Source organism: Dreissena polymorpha, chromosome 9, assembly GCF_020536995.1.
Source record: "Dreissena polymorpha isolate Duluth1 chromosome 9, UMN_Dpol_1.0, whole genome shotgun sequence".
NCBI classification, from domain to species: Eukaryota; Metazoa; Mollusca; class Bivalvia; order Myida; family Dreissenidae; genus Dreissena; species Dreissena polymorpha.
The window spans coordinates 38,114,335-38,139,614 of NC_068363.1; the positions used below are offsets into that span (position 1 = coordinate 38,114,335).

Here is a 25,280-nt window from a genome sequence, read left to right on the forward strand (position 1 = left end):
TAAGATGAGTTTGACCATCATGTTCAATTTTGTGTTTACAGAAATGTTTTTTTTATAGTTTTGATTCTGACTCAAGCTTCTGAGTTTTTACATTTATTTGCATTTTCTTACAGCCAAGATTTGAGATTGTTCCTGAGCTGACATATATTCTCAATACTTGGCCATACTAAGTTTGACCTGAAAAATGGAGCATGTTCATTATACTGGGCCAATTTCATTGCATTAACAATCGTCATAATGTTTCAGAATTTAGTTTTTATGTAATGATAAAAATACTTACCAAAGGCATGAACATCCAAACAAAAAGGAAAATTATCACAAAATGAATGAGATTATCATTAAAATTGAGTGTTATTTATACGTAATTGCAAAAATATTTGTGTTCACAAACATTATTAGTCTTTTATATTATAAATCAAAGTTTAGGAAATTTAAAATTGTTATTTAATATAACAAAGGGGGTAATCATGTGATTATCAAGATGGCGATGTCCATGCCGAGGCAGGTATTTTTCGCCGTTTTATACCCTTTATTACTTGTATTAATTTTTAGCTCACCTGATTGCTCAGGTGAGCTTTTTTGACCGGTCTTTGTCCGTCCGTCTGTAAACATTTGCTCGTTAACACTAGAGGCCACATTTCTTGTCCTATCTTCATGAAACCTAGTCAAAAGCTTTGCCCCAATAAAATCTAGGCCGAGTTCGAAACTGGGTTGTGCCGGGTCAAAAACTAGGTCACTTGGTAAAAAAAAGAAAAACCTTGTAAACACTGTAGAAGTCACCTTTTATGTTCAATCTTCATGTAACTTTGTCAAAATGTTTGTCTTAATGATATCTTGATTGAGTTCAAAAATGGTTCGTGTGTGTTGATAAACATGGCCGCCAGTGGGTGGGGCAGTTTTCCTTATTTGGCTATAGAGAAACCTTGTAAACACTCTAGAACTCACAATTTTTTCCCAAACTTCATGAAAGTTGGTCAAAACATTGGTTTTATTGATTTCTTGGACGAGGTCAAAAATGGTCCAGATCGGTGAAAAAACATGGCCGCCAGGGGGCGGGGCAGTTTTCTCTATATGTATATAGTGAAAATATGGGAACACTCTTTAAGTCACATTTATTTCCAATCTTCATGAAATTTGGTCAGAAGATTGGTCTCAATGATATCTTGCATGAGTTCGAAAATAATTATGTTTGCTTGAAAAACATGGCTTCCAATGGGGCGTGTCATTTTTCCTTTTACGGTTATAGTAAAATCTTGTTAACACTCTAGTTTTATTTAATTCAGTTGCCCAATCTTCAAGAAATTTGGTCAGAACATTTGTGTCCTGTGTAGTATAGTTTGGTTTTATTATGTCAGTATTATGTGCCATTAACTGTTTTTCATAACACAGAATTTTCATAATCAACTGTTTTAGTCATTATTACTTATGGTAAGCCTATCAACTAAAAGAAAGCTGAAATGGAGACAACACGCATTATCTATCTCCATTGTTTAACCTGCTGAGTCATATTTCCCAATCTATTTTTAGTTCTGTTCTTGAATTTGTTAGACCCAAGATATTGATCATTGCAGTGTGTAACTATTTACCACTCAGCTTACTGACCCTCTCACTTTGCTGTATGCCAGATGTTAATATCAGTGGTCAGTAATAAAAGCTGGTTGAACTGTTTGATATATTTTTAGCCAGGTGAGCTTTTGTGACCAGTCTTTGTCCATCGTATGTCCGTCCGTCCTTAACATTTGCTCGTTAACACTCTAGAGGCCACATTTCTTGTCCCATCTTCATGAAACTTGGTCAGAAGCTTTGTCCCAATGAAAATGGTCGGGATTGGTGAAAAAACATGGCTGCCAGTGGGAGGGGCATTTTTCTCTATATGTATATAGTGAAAACATGTGAACACAGTAGAAGTCACATATTTGGCCCAATTTTCATGAAATTTGCTCGGAACATTTGTTTCCTTGATACGAGAGTTGTGTTCAAAAATGGTTCCGCTCAGTTAAATTACATGGCTGCTGGGAGGGGGGCAGTTTTCTCATTATGCCCCCCCCCCCCACCCCCCCTTTAGAAGAAGAGAGGGGATATTGTTTTGCTCATGTCGGTCCGTCCGTCCACCAGATGGTTTCCTGTTAAAAACTCAAGAGCACTTATGCCAAGGATCATGAAACTTCATAGGTACATTGATCATGACTTGCAGATGACTCCTATTGATTTTTAGGTCACTAGGTAAAAGGTCAAGGTCACGATGACCCGAAATAGTAAAATGGTTTCCAGATGATAACTCAGGAACACTTATGCCTAGGATCATAAAACTTCATAGGTACATTGATCATGACTCGCAGATGACTCCTATTGATTTTTAGGTCACTTGGTCAAAGGTCAAGGTCATGATGACCCGAAATAGTAAAATGGTTTCCAGATGATAACTCAGGAACACTAATGCCTAGGATCATAAAACTTCATAGATACATTGATCATGACTCGCAAATGACCCCTATTGATTTTCAGGTCACTAGGTCAAGGTCACGGTGACCCAAAGCAGTTAAATGGTTTCCAGATGATAACTCAAGAACGCTTATGCCTAGGATCATGAAACTTCATGCTACATTGATCATGACTCCCAGATAACCCTTATTGATTTTCCGGTCACTAGGTCAAATGTCAAGGTCACGATGACCCGAAATAGTAAAATGGTTTCAGGATGATAACTCAAGAACGCTTAGGCCTAGGATCATGAAACTTCATAGGTACATTGATCATAACTCGTAGATGACCCCTATTGATTTTCAGGTCACTAGGTCAAAGGTCAAGATCACGATGACCCAAAATAATTAAATGGTTTCTGGATGATAACTCAACACTTATGCCTAGGATCATAAAACTTCATAGGTACATTGATCATGACTCGCAGATGACCCCTATTAATTTTGAGGTCACTAGGTCAAAGGTCAAGGTCACGGTGACCCGAAATAGTAAAATGGTTTCCCGATGATAACTCAAGAATGCATACGCATAGGATCATGAAACTTGATAGGTAGATTGATCATGACTCGCAGATGACCCCTATTGATTTTGAGGTCACTAGGTCAAAGGTCAAGGTGACCCGAAATAGTAAAATGGTTTCAGGATGATAACTCAAGAACGCATTCGCCTAGGATCATGAAACTTCATCGTTAGATAGATCATGACTCGCAGATGACCCCTATTGATTTTGAGGTCACTAGGTCAAAGGTCAAGGTTACCCGAAATAGTGAAATGGTTTTCGGATGATAACTCAAGAACGCATACGCCTGGGATCATGAAACTTCATAGGTAGATTGATCATGACTCGCAGATGACCCCTATTGATTTTGAGGTCACAAGGTCAAGGTCACAGTAACCCGAAATAGTAAAATGGTTTCCGGATGATAACTCAAGAACGCTTATGCCTAGGATCATGAAACTTCATAGGTACATTGATCATGACTCGCAGATGACCCCTATCAATTTTGAGGTCACTAGGTCAAAGGTCAAGTTCACTGTGACCCGAAATAATAAAATGGTTTCCGTAGGATAACTGAAGAACCATTATTCCTAGGATCATGAAACTTGATAGGTAGATTGATCATGATTCGCAGATGACCCCTATTGATTTCCAGGTCACTATGTCAAAGGTCAAGGTCACGGTGACCCAAAAAAGTAAAATGGTTTCCGGATGATAACTCAAGAAGGCTTATGGCTAGGATCATGAAACTTCATAGGTACATTGATCATGACTGGCAGATGACCCCAATTGATTTTCAGGTCACTAGGTCAAAGGTCAAGGTCACAGTGACAAAAAACATATTCACACAATGGCTGTCACTACAACGGAGAGCCCACATGGGGGACATGCATGTTTTACAAACAGCCCTTGTTAATGATCACATTTTATTATTACTTTGACAAAACAACACTTACCTGAATACCACAATGGATTCCACCCAAACAATACCCCACGCCCCTACCAGAATCCCTTCCCCCCCCCCCCCTAACCTCACCCCCCCCCCAATTTTTTTTTAACATCTAATAAATTACCACAACCCACATTATATCCCCCTCTCACTCCCCCCTACCCCCTCTACCCCCCCCCCCAAACATTTTTTTTAAACACCTAATAAATTACCACACCCCCACATTATACACCCCTCTCACTCCCCCCTACCCCTCCTTACCGCCCCCCCCCCCCCACGCCCCCCCCCCACCACCCCCCCCCCCCACCCCCCCCCTCAATTTTTTTTTTTTAACATCTAATAAATTACCACACCCTACATTATACCCCCCTCTCACTACCCCCTTGATCATGACTGGCAAATGACCCCTATTGATTTTCAGGTCACTAGGTCAAAGGTCAAGGTCACAGTGACTCAAAATAGTACAATGGTTTCCGGATCATAACTTACATTAGGTCAAAGGTTTAGGTCACAGTGACAAAAACCGTATTCACAAAATGGCTGCCACTACAACTGACAGCCCATATGGGGGCATGCATGTTTTACAAACAGCCCTTGTTTCAGATTGTATTAATCTTGGTCATAATATTTATTTCTGTAAGCACAGTATGATGTTTGGTCATGAGGGGTCAAAATATAGGTCACTGGTCAAATCTTACAAAAACATCTTGGCCCTTTTGTTATGTATTATTTCAGGGCTATATCTCACATACCATACAAGATTCCAACATGAAACTTCATGGGTGAATAGATATCAATAAGGAAAATGCCTTGTACTAAAGAACTAAAACCATCCACTTTTTAAACAAGAGTTACATGTATTGCCCTTTGTAAATTTTGTATGATGTGCCTTTTCAGGACTATATCTCAGATATGGAACACTATTTTTACATGAACTTTCATGTGCCACTGTTTGTAGATATCAATTAAAAGTGCTATGCACAAGAACCATAACCCTTCACTTTCTTAAATGAGAGTTATTGACTGTGTTTGTATAATGTAACTTTTCAGGGCTATATTTCAGATATGATACAAGATTTAAAAATGAAACTCCAAGTGTGTTTAGAAATCAATAAGGACAAGTTCAATGCATGAAAACAATTACCCTACACTTAATTATGTTGTTTTAGGATAATACTGTATATCAAGAGATTAGCAACCATTCATAAACAAACTTTTTTTTGTGGGGATATAAATTTAACAAATTTACTTCTTATCTACATGTATGTCCTTGATTGGTTTATATTGTAAAGAAGCCACACAAGATTGACTTTACAACTTTCAATACATAAAAAAACTTTACATGGATAAATAATTGTTAACGTGATATGTCAGTATCAGTTAATAGTCAGAGGTGTCAAAGTTCAGGATTATTCCTGAAATCGGGATTTTGGCCCTTAAGCACCAATTTTGATATTGATATAAATCAGAGGATTTTTTTCTGGAATTTTAAGATTATTGTCACAAAATGTCATCTTAAACACAAATTATTTTACTTTGACATATTATTTACAAAGTTATAAACAATAGTTTACCATACATGCCATAAATTTTCAGACCGATTCCGGGACATTGTGCTAAATTTTCCGGGACATTTGCCGATTTTCCGGGACATGTATACAAATATCGATATATGAAGTCATACATGTATTTTTGGTACGCATTTTTTCGCGATATCCAATTAGTTAAATTACTTATGTAACTTACCTGGAATAAACAAATTTAACATCCATTTAAGATCAATGCACAAAAAAACGTTATTTAAACAAGAAGAATAAATTATAATTAACATCGTAAATTGCTTTTAAACAATTGACAAATTAAACATTTCTACATCCGTTACTAGATACAAGCCACGTGTTTTGCGTGTTTGAAAAGAGCACATGTATATAAACATGAGACAGTTCAGTGCTGATTTAATTTTCAGTCACTGTATACACTTAAAACGTGGACTGCGTGTAACACGGGTGATGAATTCAGACGTTGTCATGGGTAGCGGGCGCAGTGTAAGCTATGACGTCAAACTGTTACAACTTACATTGTATGCGCTGAGCGTAAAGTCGTGTTGTTTGTCGCAATATGAGTGTGAATGAATCTGACACCGCGAAAATCCGGGTGAAACTGGATTTATTCACGAATGTGCATCGCGTAATCCGTTAAAACTACACAGCCATCAAATTTGAGCAAGCCAAGTCACAACGAATTAACCCCTTTTGTTTGACTGTGATTACCAGACAATCGACAAGGTAATAGGACCCCCGTTAATTGATCGATTTTGACACGTAGCGTTTTTGCCTAATCGGACAGGCATTGCTTTGGAGATGACACAATATCAGTGGCAAGTACAGATTTGCATGCTAATATAAGGAACATACAGGTTTTACTACAAATTTCCGGGACTGCGGGACAGGGTATGCATTTCCGGGACTGTCCCTGAAGATCCGGGACGTATGGCATGTATGAGTTAACAAAGTTACATGAATTATTAACCATTTTTTTCTCTGGCCCCCAAACGATAGGCTTATTTTCAGGATTTTTGATTTTGGCCAATTGACACCCCTGATAGTTTATATATAAATAATTGAAGTATGATTATTAAATTAAGAAATTTAGTTGTGTAAGATAATCTTTCACTTATGACCAACTCAATAGCTCAAAACACAAATGATCCATAGAGTATATTCATTTAACAAAGGTCTGTTGGAATGTTAAAGAAATGTTTAAAAGCTGAATAAAAGATCTATTAACATATTTCTCTTGACTATACTTATGGCACAAAATTGACATTGCTTAATTGATCATTTGAATTGATAACGCACTTGAATAATTAAAATGGAAATGCTATACCTTAAAATGTTTTTTGGTCCAATTATGACTTTAAAAAATTATTCAGTACCATTGCTTCAATAGCTTCTACAATGAAATAACCCTACCCAGTGAATACCAGTAAATTGTAATATATTAATTAGATATAATCGCTCCGCAAATCTCTTTGTGTGAGTGTAGTGTCAGGCAATTTGAAAAGATCTACAATCCATTGAATTGCTTTCATATCATACCTGATAAGTCTCTCAAAGCCTTTGACAAGTAAGTTGAAAATAGTTGAAATATGAGAACAATATCTGAAACTTTAAATTTAAAATCTACTTGTGATCAGCAATTAAAGGGACTTGTTCACATATTTGGGCATGTTTAGGCCCCTGAAGGAGGGCGTATATTAGTCACACTGTCCATCTATGCCTGAGTTCTGGTGTGTGCATGTGTGAGTATTCTGTCTGAAATTAATATCATCTCTGTAATGTTTGCATTACCAGAAGGATTTTTATTGTCAGTTCATATTTAATCCTCCCTGACTACCAGAACATGTGTCCCCAAAAACTTCCATGCTCTAGGTTCAAGTGTCTGATTTGTAACATAAACACGCCTGGAAGAATTTTAATATTACTTAATATCTTTCCCAACCTGACCATGTGTCACTCATTAACCCAATGCTCCTTGGTGAAAAGTTGCAGCTCAAGGTCAAAGGTCATGAGTATACATTTCTCCTTTAAAATATTATTTTTATGCCCCCCTTCGAAGAAGAGGGCGTTTATTGTTTTGCACATGTCGGTCCGTATGTCCGTCCGTACGTCCGTCCACCAGATGGTTTCCGGATGATAACTTAGAACGCTTAGGCCTAGGATCATGAAACTTCATAGGTACATTGATCATGACTCGCAGATGACCCCTATTGATTTTGTGGTCAAAGGTCAAGGTCATGGTGAAAAGAAAAAAAAATGGCCATGCCCCGAGAATCACATTTTTTTCATGGATTTATTTAGCATAATAACTTCTTCTGATAATCCACAATGCATACATCTTTGATATTTTGTATGTGAAATCAAAATGTGTTCCACTGAAAGGACTGTTCTAGTTATTTCCCCTAGGTTTCTAAAGTGGAAATGCTCCACTGTCACATAATTGATGTATACCTGCATAGTTAACATATTTTTAAAATTGTATCTACAGGCCAAGTCAGAGGTGTAATATTTGGCATGTAACATCATATAGTCGTTCTGTACTAAGTTTGATTAAATCCTTATTTGGGGTCAAAATCTGCCTTCTCTGTAGTTGTTGTGACTTAGTTATTTTATATTGTACATCAACTTAACATACACATTTGATGTGGTATATTACCTCAGATTTTGGTCCCTGAGAAAAAACTGTTCAACACATGCCCCTGGGGTAAAAATTGGCCATGCCCATAACAGAGGTGAGCGATCAAAGGCATTCTTTGTCCTCTAGTCTAAAATTCATAAATATAACAATGTTCTTTTATAAATATCTGCTTGAAAAGAGAGAATATGTATTTCTTAAATAATGTTTATGGTAAGTTGGAAATATCGTTGTTATACCCCTTTAAGCTGTGATCCTTTAGTTCAGAAACATTTTAAACCTCTTTATGAGGAACAAAATAATGTTCTTTGGTCCAACAAGTTTCTATTATGTTTTAAAACTAATCAATATTCCTCACAATATTTTGAATAGCTCAGCAAATGAGATACTGGACTAAAGAAGAGTCCTTTGTGTGAAATAGACCTGTTAAAATATCCACAAACATTAGTTTTGATTATGTATCCTTTAAGCTGAAGAATGTTCAATGCGATATTTAAGCAAATTAGCCAATGGTTTATTTAACCAAATCCAATAAGCATAGGAAACTTATCAACATTTTATTAGCTCATCTATTTTTTGAAAAAAAATTATGAGCTATTGTCATCACCTTGGCGTCGGCGTTGGCGTTGGCGTTGGCGTTGGCGTTGGCGTCGGCGTCCGGTTAAGTTTTGCGTTTAGGTCCACTTTTCTCAGAAAGTATCAATGCTATTGCATTCAAACTTGGTACACTTACTTACTATCATGAGGGGACTAGGCAGGCAAAGTTAGATAACTCTGGCGTGCATTTTGACAGAATTATGTGCCCTTTTTGTACTTAAAAAATTGCAAATTTTGGTTAAGTTTTGCGTTTAGTTCCACTTTTCTCAGTAAGTATCAATGCTATTGCATTCAAACTTGGTACACTTACTTACTATCATGAGGGGACTGGGCAGGCAAAGTTAGATAACTCTGGCATGCATTTTGACAGAATTATGTGCCCTTTTTATACTTAGAAAATTGACAATTTTGGTTAAGTTTTGTGTTTAGGTCCATTTTATTCCTTAAGCATCAAAGCTATTGCTTTCATACTTGCAACACTTACTAACTATCATAAGGGGACTGTGCAGGCAAAGTAATGTAACTCTGACTGGCATTTTGACAGAATTATGTGCCCTTTTTATACTTAGAAAATTGAAAATTTGATTAAGTTTTGTGTTTAGGTCCACTTTATTCCTACAGTATCAAAGCTATTGCTTTCATACTTGCAAGATTTATGAACTATCATAAGGGGACGGTGCAGGCAAAGTTATGTAACTCTGACTGGCATTTGGACGGAATTATGGGCCCTTTATACTTAGAAAATTGAAAATTTGGTTAAGATTTATGTTTTGGTCACTTTACCCCTAAAGTATCATAGATATTGCTTTCATACTTGGAACACTCACAAACTATCATAAGGGTACAGTAAAAGGACAAGTTGCATAACTCTGGTTGTCATTGTTACGGAATTATGGCCCTTTTTTGACTTAGTAACTTTTAATATATGGTTAAATTTTGTGTTTCGATCCACTCGAAGTATCAAGGCTATTGCTTTCAAACTTCAAATACTTACATGCTATCATGAGGTTACTGTACCTGGCAACTTGAATTTTACTTTGACCTTTGAATGACCTTGACTCTCAAGGTCAAATTATTAAATTTTGCTAAAATTGCCATAACTTCTTTATTTATGATTAGATTTGATTGATACTTTGATGAAACTACTCTTACCTGACATACCACAATAGACTTCACCCAAACCATCCCCCGTGCCCTCCCCCCCCTCCCCCCCTCCCCCCCCCCCCCCTAATTTTTTTTTTTTTTTTTTTTTTTATAAGATCATCTCACAAATGACCACCACACCCTCACACTATACCCCCACCCCACCCCCCCACCCCCCCCCCCCCCAAATTTTTTTTTTGATTTTTTTTTTTTTTTTTTTTTTTTTTTTTTAAGATCATCTCACAAATTATCACCACACCCTCACACTATACCCCCACCCCCCCCCCCCCCCCCCCCGATTTTTTTTTTTTTTTTTTTTTTTTTCGCTTTTTTGGAAGATAATGTAATAAATGTCCACAACCCCACACTATACACCCCTCTTCACTCCACTCCTCCCTCCTTTGTGATTGAAAATGAGAGTCCCTTCACCTTTAAAAAGAAAATAGATGAGCGGTCTGCACCCGCAAGGCGGTGCTCTTGTTTTTATTACTTTTTGTGCAATTTGCATGTCAGATGTGAAATAGTAGTTTTGATATTGGCATTTTTGAATTACTTTAATTTAAATAATACAACACTTTTAAAATCAAGTTTGTTAAGTTCCTATATATGTAGTTAAGTTTCGCTCGATTGGTCATTGTCGGCTAGGGTATTACTTATTACATGTTCTCTGGGTACTCTTAAGAATATTTTAAGTACCCCGGTACGGAAAATATACTAACACGTACCCGGTCAATTTAGACTGTACCTGAGTTTTATTTCCGCCTGAAATCCAATGTCGTAAAACGCCCTACAGAATACAAAACAAATTTGTTATGAAAAAAAACATATGGCATATTACCTGCACAGGGGATGCAATGATAGAGATACCCACAGAGCAAGTTTGCAGCTACCCATTCCACTGCAAAAGATGCTTGTAACTCAATCGTACAATGTTTCTTTGAATTGTTTTGTGATTTTGTTCAGAACCAATTTTGTGAAAGAAAAGAATAAAAGAAACCGTCAATTTCAGTACAAGAATTTGATTTTATTTAAACACTTGTAAAGTGGACGATAATTACCTCAAGTGTCCGAAAACTGCCACCATACACCTTGTATTTTTGCTAGTACATTCTTGCATCAAACACATTAAGACTAATATAAGCATATCGGCATTTTCACGTTCAACTGCAAAATAACCTAAGTGTACAAATTGATTGCGAATAAATCGCAAGTTAGTGACATTTAATGCAAAAACAATGTTAAATGGGCGATAACTACCCACTTTACTCTACAATTTAAAATAATTTTCAAAACATTTGTGCAACATTTAAATTAGTTTTATGTCAAAATAAGATGAATTGCGTGTCTTATGAATGTGTTAATCAAATTTTTAATAGGCACCTTAGCTGGGCCGGCTTATTAAATAGGCACAACCTCCACGCAGATTTCATTGGTAAATGACGTAATAATTTATTGGACTGTTCCATTTTTAGATGGTCGCTTAAGCGACCGTCTAAAGTGCTTAGTGTAAAATTCAGGTTGGTACGGCCTAGGTATGATTAACTCAATTCCCGCTTACTACGCGCAAGAAAGAGTTGTATAATTTATGCAGGAGGTTTGAGTTCTCCAATTATGTTTATTCACAAATGGAAACATTATATTAATATCGTGTTAAATGCAATAGTTTCGAATGGTGTTTTATAGAAACGAATAAAAAAACAATGATCGTATTGTACGTGTCGCGGAGGAGATTGTTTATGAATGATTAAAATAGTCCTCTTTCTGCTTCGTCTGCGTGACATAGTATTTTCGCTCATCTCATTCATAACTCTGAGGCTGGCGATAAACAAAGGGGAGTCCGGGTGAGAATAACGCACTTGTATAAGGTTACGCTTGTTTATATTCACAGGTCTCAATTAATAATACGTTGAACACGAGTTCAACAATAATTACAGGGATACGATAGACAACATAAAAAATGTTTCATTATCGCTGAAACTGTTAATTTTTAGCCGGATTTTTTTCGAAAAAATCTCGGCTTATAGATTGATGTTGTCGGGCGGGCGGGGGGGGCGGGCGGGCGGGGTGGCGGCGTGCTCGAAAATGTTAAAGTTCTTATTTCATGGTATAACTTTGGTATGCTTGGACCTAGAGTCTTCAAACTTGACATGAAGGTTGGCCAGGATTAACAGATGACCACTGGTCATTTCAAGGTCATTCATTTGAAGGTCAAGGTCACTGTGACCTTCAATATAAAAAATGTTAAAGTTGTTATAACTTTGGTATGCTTGGACCTAGAGTCTTGAAACTTGACATGAAGGTTGGCCATAACTAGTTAGTAACCACTGGTCATTTCAAGGTCATTCATTTGAAGGTCAAGGTCACTGTGACCTTGAATGTAAAAATGTTAAAGTTCTTATTTCATGGTATAACTTTGGTATGCTTGGACCTAGAGTCTTCAAACTTGACATGAAGGTTGGCCAGGATTAACAGATGACCACTGGTCATTTCAAGGTCATTCATTTGAAGGTGAAGGTCACTGTGACCTTCAATATAAAAATGTTAAAGTTGTTATAACTTTGGTATGCTTGGACCTAGAGTCTTGAAACTTGACATGAAGGTTGGCCAGAACTAGTAAGTAACCACTGGACATTTCAAGGTCATTCATTTGAAGGTCAAGGTCACTGTGACCTTGAATGTAAAAATGTTAAAGTTGTTATAACTTTGGTATGCTTGGACCTAGAGTCTTGAAACTTGACATGAAGGTTGGCCAGAACTAGTAAGTAACCACTGGACATTTCAAGGTCATTCATTTGAAGGTCAAGGTCACTGTGACCTTGAATGTAAAAATGTTAAAGTTCTTATTTCATGTTATAACTTTGGTATGCTTGTACCTAGAGTCTTCAAACTTGAAATAAAGATTGGCCAGTACTAGAAGATGACCACTGGTCATTTCAATGTCATTCATTTGAAGGTCAAGGTCACTGTGACCTTAAATGTTAAAATGTTAAAATTGTTATAACTTTGGTATGCTTGGACATAGAGTCTTCAAACTTGACATGAAGGTTTGCAAGCACACTTAGATGACCACTGGTCATTTCAAGGTCATTCATTCTAAGGTCAAGGTCACTGTGACCTTGAATGTAAAAATGTTAAAGTTCTTATAACTTTGGTAGGTAAAAATGTTAAAGTTCTTATTCCATGTTATAACTTTGGTATGCTTGTACCTAGAGTCTTCAAACTTGACATAAAGGTTGGCCAGTACTAGAAGATCACCACTGCTCATTTCAATGTCATTCATTTGAAGGTCAAGGTCACTGCAAAACAATAAATAGTATTATTTCATCTAAGTTTATTTTCTTACATTTGATAATGAAATTGATGGAAACTTCAAACAATATGTTACTAATTTGCTAATAAAAAAATTGAGATCAAACTTTCCTAATTGTCAATTCAAGTTCATATTTGTGACCTTAAATGTTATTGTTGTTCATGTATATGCATGCATTCAAAACATAACACAAGGTTTGCTCATGCCTTGAAAAGTACTTACATTTCATTTTGACCTTTGAACAATATTTCAGTAATTTAAGTATTGCATTGACAAAAACACGAAAGGTACTTTCCTGTCATTTAAATAAAAAATCCGGCTTCAATGCGGTCATCTCCGACCGCGGAACTCTTGTTTTTAAATATAACAAGAATATTCTCTAAAAAACGTAGTCTTGCTGTTTTGAAATAAGGTTTGGAATTTTGGTTTCTAAATAACTTAATTCAAAACAAAAGTTTAATTATAGTGTTTTTTACTCGTTAGTCGCTTATTTACCGCATTATAATGTGTGTTATAATAGGCAAACCATACATAAGTAAAATTTAATCTGCCTTCGCACATAGAAGGAATGGGTCAATTAGGTGCTGCGTTTCCTTTGCTTACTTCAGTTAGAGGTCAATTCTTTACGTAATAGCAATCACAAGGCTCCGGCTTCAAAGGAATTGCGGAGCGTTCTTACATAATATAAGTCGTAGTCGCATGGTATTTGCATTTTGATCCTATTTGGTCACGTGGTTCTTTTTTGCGGGTGTTTTGGCATTCATGATATGAGGCTATTAATAGATGCGCCTGTCGATAAACTAAGGAAAGTTTACGGGTTATAACAACGCAATTGGTTACGCTCTCACATACAACTCAATGACGTAGTACAGGTCGTAAATTGAGAGATTTGGGAAAAAGTTGATGCTTATTTATATTCTCAATATATAAAACGTTGAACATAAGTTCAACAATAACTTCAGCGATACGATAGACAAAAACAAAGCAAAAAATGTTTCATAATCGCTAAACCCGAATATAACAAACAATTTATAATAATACATTTTGTAATACGAATGACCTGTTTCATAACCTCGTTCATGCTACGTAACAGTGGGTATTTCTGGAAAACGTTCTTTGGTTCTCAACAGATAGCGGCGATCTTTTGTATTTACGGGTGCTAGCAACGCAATAGTAGAAGGTTAGTAGAAGGTTGAGCTTGTTTATATTCACAGTTCTCAATACATACACAGTTGGATATGAGTTCATCAATTACTACAGGCATACTATAGACAACCTCGAAAATGCTTTTTAATCGCTAAAACTAAAAACAACTTAATATATTATATTAAATATATTTATAATAATAAATGTCTTTTAAAAATGTAGTCGGCGTATACGCTGACTTAGAAATAAAGTTAGAAATGTACTTTTCTAAATAATTAAATACAATTAAACAAAAGTTAAACTATTGTGTTGTGTTTTTCACTTGTAAGCTGCATATTCACAGCATGAAATGTGTGTTAGCATTGTCAAACCACACATTAGTGTGAGTAAATAAAAAATATACTACGGGAGAGCACTTCATATGTGTCCTCATATGCCTTGTTATGAGTATCTTTCTTCACTATCAAAATATATCGTATGTTTATATTTGATTTAAACGCAGTTTTCTTTCGACACATTTAAATTACACGTCAATAGCGCCGTCATGCGAAAATGGGTCTTATGCGTTTCGGCAAGCGTTTGTTAAACCCAACATGTGCTTTTGCGCAGTCAGGCCATAGGCGATGCTGTTCTATTTGAAATCACTCAAAATGTTATGTTTCTCCTTACCAGAAGGAGGATTAGCTGAGTGGGCTATTTATATGATGGGCGCATATGGAATAAGACCCATTTTAGCATGATGAGGGTCATTACAAATCTCATTGCGAATTGAAAATGCCACATTTAAGAACAAAGCTTTTTGATACAAAATTGAATTCAAAATAGCAAACTTGTTAATAATGGCAGCCTATACACACATTAAGGAATGATTTCCAGACGTGCTGACCAAGTACGGCAAACATTGTGGTATGATAATTAAACGATTTTCTCTTATCCTGACACTATACTATTTCGCTAATGATTGTTTTCTCATCTTGGAGGCGAAAGTGAAATTCTGCAAGATGGATTGTAACGCGTAATTGTAACAGGGCCACAATTTGTGTCGTTTGAGCATACAGAGAGTAGTCCGGAATTCCTTACACTGAACAGTGCTACATCCTTTGAATTGAGCACATACGCAGTGATGTAGCAAAAATTCAGAGGTTGTATCTCGAATCAGCTTATTAAATATTCAAAAATATTCATGCGTGTCTGTTGGCGTTAAGTAAAAGTCACTAAGATGAAAACTGAAACAGCTACGCCTAAAAGCGCATTAGTGCTCTATACCTATGTTTATGTTAGCGTTGTTGACACCGTGTGAACTGCTCGGGTAACAAGTAAAGCATAAACAGCAATGTTTATATACTTTTATTCCTCCATATACAAGATACGAAGATTATTGTATATTTTGAATTTGTATATGGTGTCAAAAATCAAAAGTTTTGTACAGGGAACTTTCATTATGAATTTATATTCTTGGTGAGATAGTCATTTGATATTAGAAAAAATATTCCTTTAATATGATTGTGACTGCAAATTTTCTTTATATTAAGTTCTCATTACCATTTTCATCATACTTTCTATGCTTTCAGAACTTCCAAAAAGCATGTTGTTTTTATTTTATCTTAGTTATTTCTATGAAATAATAAGGATGATAAAAAGTGCACACAAAACTCGACCCGTGCGCTATGACACACACTTTATAAAGTTGAATGGCGTGTGTTCATTTCAAACTTGCGATTGATTTTCAAAAATGAATTGCGTGTTAAATTATGCAGTAGCGAACATCTTCAGTGCCTTCAGCGCTTTGATTTAGTTAGTAAAGGGTTGAAAGAAAATCTAAATTAAAATTTTGTTTTTATTAGAGTTTGACACCTGGATAAATAGTCATACTGCCCAACATAACAACCCTACAGTAAAAAAAGCCTGAGGCCAAAGGCTTGCGAGTACATGCCAGACCTCATGGTGTTGATAAACTTTGATTAATTGTCCCAAAGGGTTAATGTTTACATTCCTAAGCTCTCTCTTTATGTTTATCAGAGAAAGTATATCTCCTTAAAATAAAACAGACACTAGATTCTTGAAAAATTCTCAGTTTTAGGGACTTTAGGGACAATTGCATTTTGGCCATCATTAAGGAAGGATAAAAAAATTATGTATTAAAGGTAAGACTGCGTTGGAGAGTGGGTCATGTTGGTCATCAACACTGCTTCTCTCTTGTAACCTGACACGTTTCTTAAATGGACCATCTTTGGGTGTCACTTTAGCTCTTGAAATATGAATATTTCCTTTGATCTCATCAATTGTTATAGTTCTACCCTGCTCCCGACAGAGATCTGGTATAGCTTTAAAGTTAATTGTCTGCATCTGATGTCCATCAACTTTTCGGACAAGTGTTTCATCATCTTCATGACAGTTTATTAGATGCAGTATCATATTCTTGAAGCATGACTGTTTCTCGGGGCAGTAATATCACATGTATGTGGACATCTTTTCCTGTAATAAATGTAATAATGTTTCTATAAACACAGACAGACCGACCGACCGACATTCATCCAGCAAAACAATATCACCCTCTTCTTCGAAGGGGGGCATAATTTAGGTAATAAGAGTATACTATTTAACGTCGACGTTTGGCAATTTAAACGTTGAACCTGACGTAACTTCAATTTTGAAAACAACTACCCTCCCCCAAGTTTAGAGTACTCGCCAATGTCCAACCAGGGTACGTACTTAGTAAACAATGGGCCTTTAAACTGATTATTACTTAATCACTTTAAATATATGCATTTGAGGGCAGAACAAAGGAATTTCTATAATTCGAATTTTTAATTTTTGAACATAACATTGTTAACTGTCAATTTTTGTTTTGAGCATTTCATTTTTTATATATCAATTGGAAAATCAAATGCTCCAAGAAAACCACTTTTTTACGCAGGGGTTATATTAAAGTCGACTTGCGTGCAATTCATTGGGGAGCACGTGCATTAGCCAGCAACAAAGACGCATTGATAATATTGCAATTACGGCCAAGCAGTCTGTTCTCAATAAAGATTTAAGAATGAATAAAGATGTCATTATTATCCCAAAAATGATGAAATTAAACATTGTTTTTTTAGTTAAATGTATTTATTTATTAAATTAAATTGCAGTGACAAACTTTCTGCTATCAATTTATGATTAAAGAATGAATTAAATGTCATTTTTTACTCCAAAAGAGCGTGGAAACTAAACGGATTTTGAATAAGACTTTTTGTTAACGTCAGTATGTTTGTATACACATGTGTCTTGCATCTCTGTGCACATGACAGTCAAACGGAACCCCATAAACCTGTTCATTTTAATGTGTTTTATTTGTTTGTGCATTTCCACGTGTTCCAAAATTGACGAATTGCACCCAATTAGGATACAAACATAACTCAAATAGGGGAAAATGTCACCGATAAAAATAATCCCGTTCAGAGGTCCCCTTTTTCTGCATTGTGGGTTACCAAACTCAAAACTATTCTCCGTACAAAATTTAATTTTATTTTGCTATGTACGCAGTACACATCAGAAGCTATTCGCCGTACACAACAAAGTTTCTATTTTAGCCAAACATTTGCATACAAACTAGATTTTTGGGCTGAAGCTTTCAAAAAACAATAGTTTATATAATTCTATTTGCACACCATTGAAAAATTCGGCAAAATTAGTATACTTAACTCTGACAAAAGGAAAAAGATGTCCACAATGAACTTAACTTTCAGTACCAGGTAGCTGATGATTGATCTATTTCAACACTCGAATGTATTAATAAAGAACTCCAACTACTTACCATAGAAGTTTGATATGTCATGTCCACTATTCATTTGTCACACAGTTTTTGGAAAATGTTCGCGATAAAAATGGTATAACTTACTCTTTTCACGAGCACTACCTCGGTTGTTTTGTTTATTCTCGCTTCGCTGGTCATCTATTTCCGGTGGTGATGATAGACAGTGATATACTGTAAACGTATAGAAATTCGTCGGTATGAAATTTCGTGGTTTCATAAAAAACAACTAATTCGTTGGCACGTAATTTCGTGGATTTCAAATAAAAAACAACTTATTCGTTGAAACTTAATTTTGTGGATTTAAAATTTTCGGGGAAGAATTAACGTCATAATTATTAAAAATTTATTAAAACGACCAGAGCAATAACGAAGCATAATCTGCTTATCTGTGTTGACAGCAAAACTCGAGGTTAATGTGCACTGAAGCATGAAAGTGTTGCCGATAATTGTCAATAAGAGCGAAAAAGCGGCGCACTTGTGGGTCCCCACTCGCTAATTGCCACCAATGTTGTTTTAACAATATTTGTAAATAACAGCGCAAATGGTCCCCTAGTAGTAACAATTGAGTAATAAGGTCCCCAAAATAAACGTGTGAAAACCGTGATGTCTCTTTTAAGTTTAACATTAACACAGGCCGCTAACGATGCAGTAGAAGAAATGGCCAATGGACGTAAACGGAAGCGTAGTTCTTATCATACTAAGTAATCATAAACATCTTAGTTCTAACATATATAATTTACGTCAAATTAGTGGAAATGACAACAACATTTTCAATTCGGAAATATTTTAATTAGTCAAGATAAAGTGTAATGTGACCTACTGAAGTGAAGTTACTACCTGGTATTACAAAAAACAAATATCTCGGACAACCGACAACAAAAGAACTTGTCGGAAATGACATTCGCAAATGACCGATTTCGGATTAATAATGTATAAATAATTGTTGGTACTTGAATTCGTGGTCCGGCGGACCAACGAAATCCACGAAAATTAGTACCACACGAAATTTAATGATTTTACAGTAAACCCGAAAACTTGGAAACTAAAAACCAAGATGGCTCCTGTCTTGGTTTGTGCACTAAAGATTTAATGCACAAAATATTGCAGTCTACCAGACTCTCTATATTACACATACCAAACAGCACTAGCGGTACATTTTAGTGTTTTACACTGTATAATAAACGTGCACAGATGCTAACCACTGAATGCTAACCCAGTCATCTCAATTTCAGTCTTTTCAATGATCTACATGTAGTAAATCAGCAACATTGATTTTCCAGAAAGAGAATTGATCATTTCTGACTTTCTCATCCAACAACGATTAATCAATTGTATTTGATCATCGTGACATTGATAGTTATAATACTATAATAGTATAACAGTCTATTATGTAAAGTTGGAATACGACATTATTTATAGAATGGACTGTTTCAGCACCGTATGGGCAAGCCCTCCTTGCTCATACACCGCATGGGCAAAACCCCTTTGCTCATGCACCGTATTTTTATGAGCAAAGAGTGTTTGCCCATACGGTGCATGAGCAAAGGGGTTTGCCCATGCGGTGCATGAGTAAAGGTCCATCTATTTTTAATTGATAACTCTATAATTTATGGTTTTAATCATTGTTTTTATGACCACTGACATTTGCATGGTAAAAACCAAGCAAATGAAGCTGAAACAGTCCATTCTAGAATTAATGTTGTATTCCAACTTTACATAATAGAATTTAATAGGTACATTGATCATGACTCGTAGATGACCCCTATTGATTTTCAGGTCACTAGATCAAAGGTCAAGGTCACGGTTACCCGAAATAGTAAAATGGTTTCCAGAAGATAACTCAAGAGCGCTTATGCCTAGGATCATGAAACTTCATAGGTACATTGATCATAACTCGAAGATGACCCCTATTGATTTTCAGGTCACTAGGTTAAAGGTCAAGGTCAGGGTGACCTGAAATAGTAAAATGTTTTCTGGATGATAACTCAAGAACACTTATGCCTAGGATCATGAAACTTCATAGGTACAATGATCATGACTCACAGATGACCCCTATTGATTTTCAGGTCACTAGATCAAAGGTCAAGGTCATGGTGACCTGAAATAGTAAAATGGTTTCTAGATGATAACTCAAGAACGCTTATGCCTAGGTTCATGAAACTTCATAGGTATATTGATCATGACTCGCAGATGACCCCTTTTGATTATCAGGTCACTAGGTCAAAGGTCAAGGTCACAGTGCCAAATAACGTATTCACACAATGGCTGTCAAGGTCACGGTGACTCAACTTAGAAAAATGGTTTCTTGATGATAACTCAAGAATGCTTACGCCTAGGATCATGAAACTTCATAGCGATGGTCCCAATTTAAAATGACGAACCTACATTTTTGGCATTTCGCGATTTTGATATTGTGTAAAGCGGGAAATCAATGCACATATACCCCCAAAACAACAAAATAGTTAACCAATCGCAACAGCTCCATATAGTCACGTGATGTAATGACGAACCGCAATTGCTTGAAGTCAAAATGACGAAGCTGAAAAAAATTGTTACGTCGGCATTTTGCGAGCTTATTAATATATTAAAGTATCAATATAGCCATGTATTTTAAGGCAAATTGACGAAACGTAAACGTTTGCTTATAAAATAATTAAATGATGTACATTTTATAGCATTGATGAACGCAAAAAGATATCAAAATAATATAAAATGTTGAGGTATTAACTTAGTAACTTGTGGCCGCAACTAATAGCTTGTTCCTACAACTTATTAAGTTGAGGTTTCAACTTAGTAAGTTGTTCCTTCAACTTTATAACTTCTGGCCGCAAGTTACTAAGTTAAGACCACAATTGTCTGAGCACTTGCCTTGTTTGCGACTGGGTTCAGGGTTCCATCCCCGGTCTGAGCACTAGCAACGTACGCGTCGGATCCCGGTTTCGAGTCCCATGGTTTTTGGATTTGAACCCGGGACGCTTCTTGTAAAGGGCGATTCCTCTGACCGGGGCTCGATCCCGGGAACCATCGCTTACGAGGCGAGTGCAAGATGCCTAAGTTTTCGACGGTCTGAAAATCTAATACGGAGTTTTCGACGGCCTCGGGGTTCGAATCATAGTTCGAGCACTAGCCCTGAAAGCTTTGGGTCTCTAGATCAATCCTCGGTTTAAGGATTTACCCTATAAGCGACGGCTCGAATTCCGATGTGAGAATTTGCACCAACAGTGACCGGTCCCGGGTTCGAGCCCCAGTCTGAGTACTAGTCCTGAAAGCTATGGATCCCGGGTTCAAGCCTGTGTCTTAGCTCTTGCCCAGTAAGGGAAGGATCCCGGTTGCAAACCTCAGTCTGAGCGTTCGCACCGAAAGCTACGGGTTCACACAGGGACTCGAACCAAACAGCCGTCGCTAACATACCATACTGAGCACCCGCCTACTAAGCGACCGGCTGCGGAAATGAGCTTCGTAAGCAACATTTCCCGCTTTCGAGTCCGGAAATGAGAGCTAGCCTCGCAAGCTATGGGTGTTCGGGTTCTAGCGCCGGTCTGAGCACTAGCCCTGTAAGCTATAAATCCCGCATTTTTCTGGTCCGGTGATAAGACTACGACTTTGATCAGGGTCCGTTCGCTTAAATGGTAAGTACTTAAACAGGGATTTTAGCCCGGGGGCATAGCATACAGGGTGAGTGCTCAAGCAGGGCATCCAAGCCGGGATCCGTTACGTAGGGTGCGAATGCTCAGACTGGAATCCAAGTCGCTTACAGGGAAAGTCCTTAGACTGGGGCTAAAACCCAAAGACCCATCGTTTAAAAAGGGAGGTATCAGACCTGGATTCCCAACCGGAATCCGTCGCTTATGTGCCTAGTTTTCACAACAGGGTTCGAGCCCTGAACCAAGTCGCTAACTTGGCGATCGCTCAGATAGGGGCTCAAATCTGAAATCCATGACTTACATGGCAAGTGCTCAGATAGGGCTCGAACGGGGGATCCATAGCTAACAGGGATAGTGCTCGAACCCGAGCACCTAGTAAAATAAGGGGTACTAATTGTGATAAAACGGTAAAGATGAAACGCCCGATATTATTGGTTAAACTTAAATTAGTGGTTTCAACATAGTTAGTTGGTCCCACAAGTTATTTAGTTGAGGCAAAAACTAATAAGTTGTGGGAACAAGTTATGAAGTTGTCGCCACAAGTTTCTGAGCTGAGGCCTCAACTTAATAAATAAGTTGTTCCCACAAGTTATTTAGTTGAAGGAATAACTTAATAAGTTAAATGAACAAATTACTAGGTTGAGGTCACAATTTAATAAGTTTTGGGAGCAAGTTATGAAGTTGTGGCCACAAGTTACTAAGCTGAGGTCTCAACTTAAACAGTTGTGGGGACAACGTACGTAGTTGTTTCCACAAGTTATTTTAAAAATTGTTTCCACAAGTTATTAAGTTGAAGCCACAACTTATGATGTTGTTCCCTCAACTTTATTAGTCGTTCCCACAAGTTACTAAGTTGAGGCCACACTATAAATAACGAATTGCGGTTGTCACCTCTGTTCCACCGTGTAAAACAGAAAAAAAAATGCATTGCTTTGCTATATCTAACGGACAACAGTGGAAAAATTTATTCTATTGAAACAAAATCTATTACAATAAGCTGTCCAATTTGCCGAAACATCACATAAATGCAAGTCTAAATGACGAAGATACATTTTACAGCAGATTTATTAACTTAACGTCAAATTAGTTCCATACGAACATGGTCTATCATGCGACACTTTTAAAAATGTTTAAAATAATCTTTATTTGACTTTGTGCAAGAAATGTTTAACTAAAATAGGTCTCCTGAAAACTTGTGTTTTTGTAGGTTCGACATTTTAAATTGAGACCATCGATAGGTATATTGATCATGACTCGCAGATGAAATAATGATGAAACTTGACCAGGATGTTTGTCTGGACAATATCTAGGTCAAGTTTGACATTTGGTAAAGATTGAATGCACCGACTTTTCTCAGGTAAGCGAACTAGGGCCATCTTGGCCCTCTTGTTTTAATTCCGATGACTTTCCAGCCATATTAGCAAGAAAGTTACTAGCGTTTATTTCATAGTAATATTCGCTCTATTACTCAACGTTACTAGCTGCGAAATTTCTTAGCGGGATGACCTTATTAGGGCTCCACTAAGAAAATGTGAAGGAGTAAAGTCGAGATGAAAAGCGAATTTAAATATGAAATTAACGCTAATCACCATTTTTACTGATATGGCTGAAAAGTGAGCGTCATTTAAAAAATAAACAAAAGTAATAAAGGGTATAAAACAGCAAAAAATAACTGTCTTGGCATGGACCTCGCAATCTTGCTTATTACGTGATTACCTCCTCTGTATAAATGCATTTTTCCTCTGTATGATGTGTGCTATGAATACCAGGTGTACATTATGTTGTGTTTTTCAGTTCATCAACATGGGTGTGAAGTGTTTCTCCAGTGGACCGTCTCCCTTAGTAACAGAGTGTGACTACAGACTCTCTCAGGAGGTAACAGTGTTTGTGCTGAAGTGCTTGTGTGCATTTGTGTCAATGTGTGTATGTGGGACTTAAATATATCTTGTTCACATACAATATGTTTGACTTAATTTTACATTTGAATTTTTATGCATTATGTATACTTCACACAATTACATATTGTTTATTACGCCCCCCTTCGAAGAAGTGGGGGTATATTGCTTTGCACATGTTGGTCGGTCGGTCTGTCGGTCCGTCTACCAGGTGGTTTCTGGATGATAACTCAAGAACGCTTGGGCCTAGGATCATGAAACTTCATAGGTACATTGATCATGACTCGCAGTTAACCCCTATTGATTTTGAGGTCACTAGGTCAAAGGTCAAGGTCACGGTGACCCAAAATAGTAAAATGGTTTCCGGATGATAACTCAAGAACGCTTATGGCTACGATCATGAAACTTCATCGGTACATTGATCATGACTCGCAGATGACCCCTATTGATTTTGAGGTCACTAGGTCAAAGGTCAAGGTCATGGTGACCCGAAATAGTAAAATGGTTTCCGGATGATAACTCAAGAACGCTTATGCCAAGGATCATGAAACTTCACAGGTACATTTATCATGACCTCCAGATGACCCCTATTGATTTTCAGGTCACTAGGTCAAAGGTCAAGGTCACGATGACCTGAAATAGTAACATGGTTTCCGGATGATAACTGAAGAACGCTTATTCCTAGGATCATGAAACCTGATAAGTAGATTGATCATGACTCGCAGATGACTCCTATTGATTTTAAGGTCACTAGGTCAAAGGTCAAGGTCATGGTGACCCGAAATAGTAAAATGGTTTCCGGATGATAACTCAAGAACGCTTATGCCAAGGATCATGAAACTTCACAGGTACATTTATCATGACCTCCAGATGACCCCTATTGATTTTCAGGTCACTAGGTCAAAGGTCAAGGTCACGATGACCTGAAATAGTAACATGGTTTCCAGATGATAACTCAAGAACGCTTATGGCTAGGATCATGAAACTTCATAGGTACATTGATCATGACTCGCAGATGACCCCTATTGATTTTCAGGTCACTAGTTTGCATTCTTGTTTACCAACATCACCCCAACCTATAAACAAAAGCAGACAATTCTATCAAGCATTTTGTCATAATTATTGCCCCTTAAATACTTAGAATATGCATATAATTGATAAATTTATGTTAAAGTTTGCGTACTACCCCAAATATTTCCTATATCCTTTGACATATTGCTTTTATATTTTGCATACTTGTTTACCAACATGACCCCAACCTATAAACAAGAGCAGACCACTGTATCAAGAATTTTTACATAATTATGGCCCCTTTTACACTTCGATAATTGTTCATTTTGCTAAAATTGTCATAACTTCTTTATTTATGATCACATTTTATTATTACTTTGACAAAACAACACTTCCCTGAATACCACAATGGATTCCACCCAAACAATACCCCACACCCCTACCCAGAATCCCTTCCCCCGAACCTCCCCCCCCCCAATTTTTTTTTTAACATCATCTTATAAATTACCCCACCCTACATTATACCCCCTCTCACCCCCTACCCCCCCCCTACCCCCCCAAACACATTTTTTATTTTTTTATTTTATCATCTAATAAAATACCCCACCCCACATT

The 25,280-nt window shown here is 36.8% G+C and overlaps 1 protein-coding gene across 1 annotated transcript in view; it reads left to right on the top strand.

The window, feature by feature from the left end:
- The window catches only part of LOC127845200 (RNA cytosine-C(5)-methyltransferase NSUN2-like), an 88,377-nt gene that overhangs the window by 37,996 nt on the left and 25,101 nt on the right, over positions 1 to 25,280 (top strand). Inside the window, exon 18 of the mRNA XM_052375985.1 lies at positions 23,554 to 23,634. Within this exon, the coding sequence (XP_052231945.1) occupies positions 23,554 to 23,634 (81 nt within the window). The remainder of the gene's footprint in view (positions 1 to 23,553; positions 23,635 to 25,280) is intronic.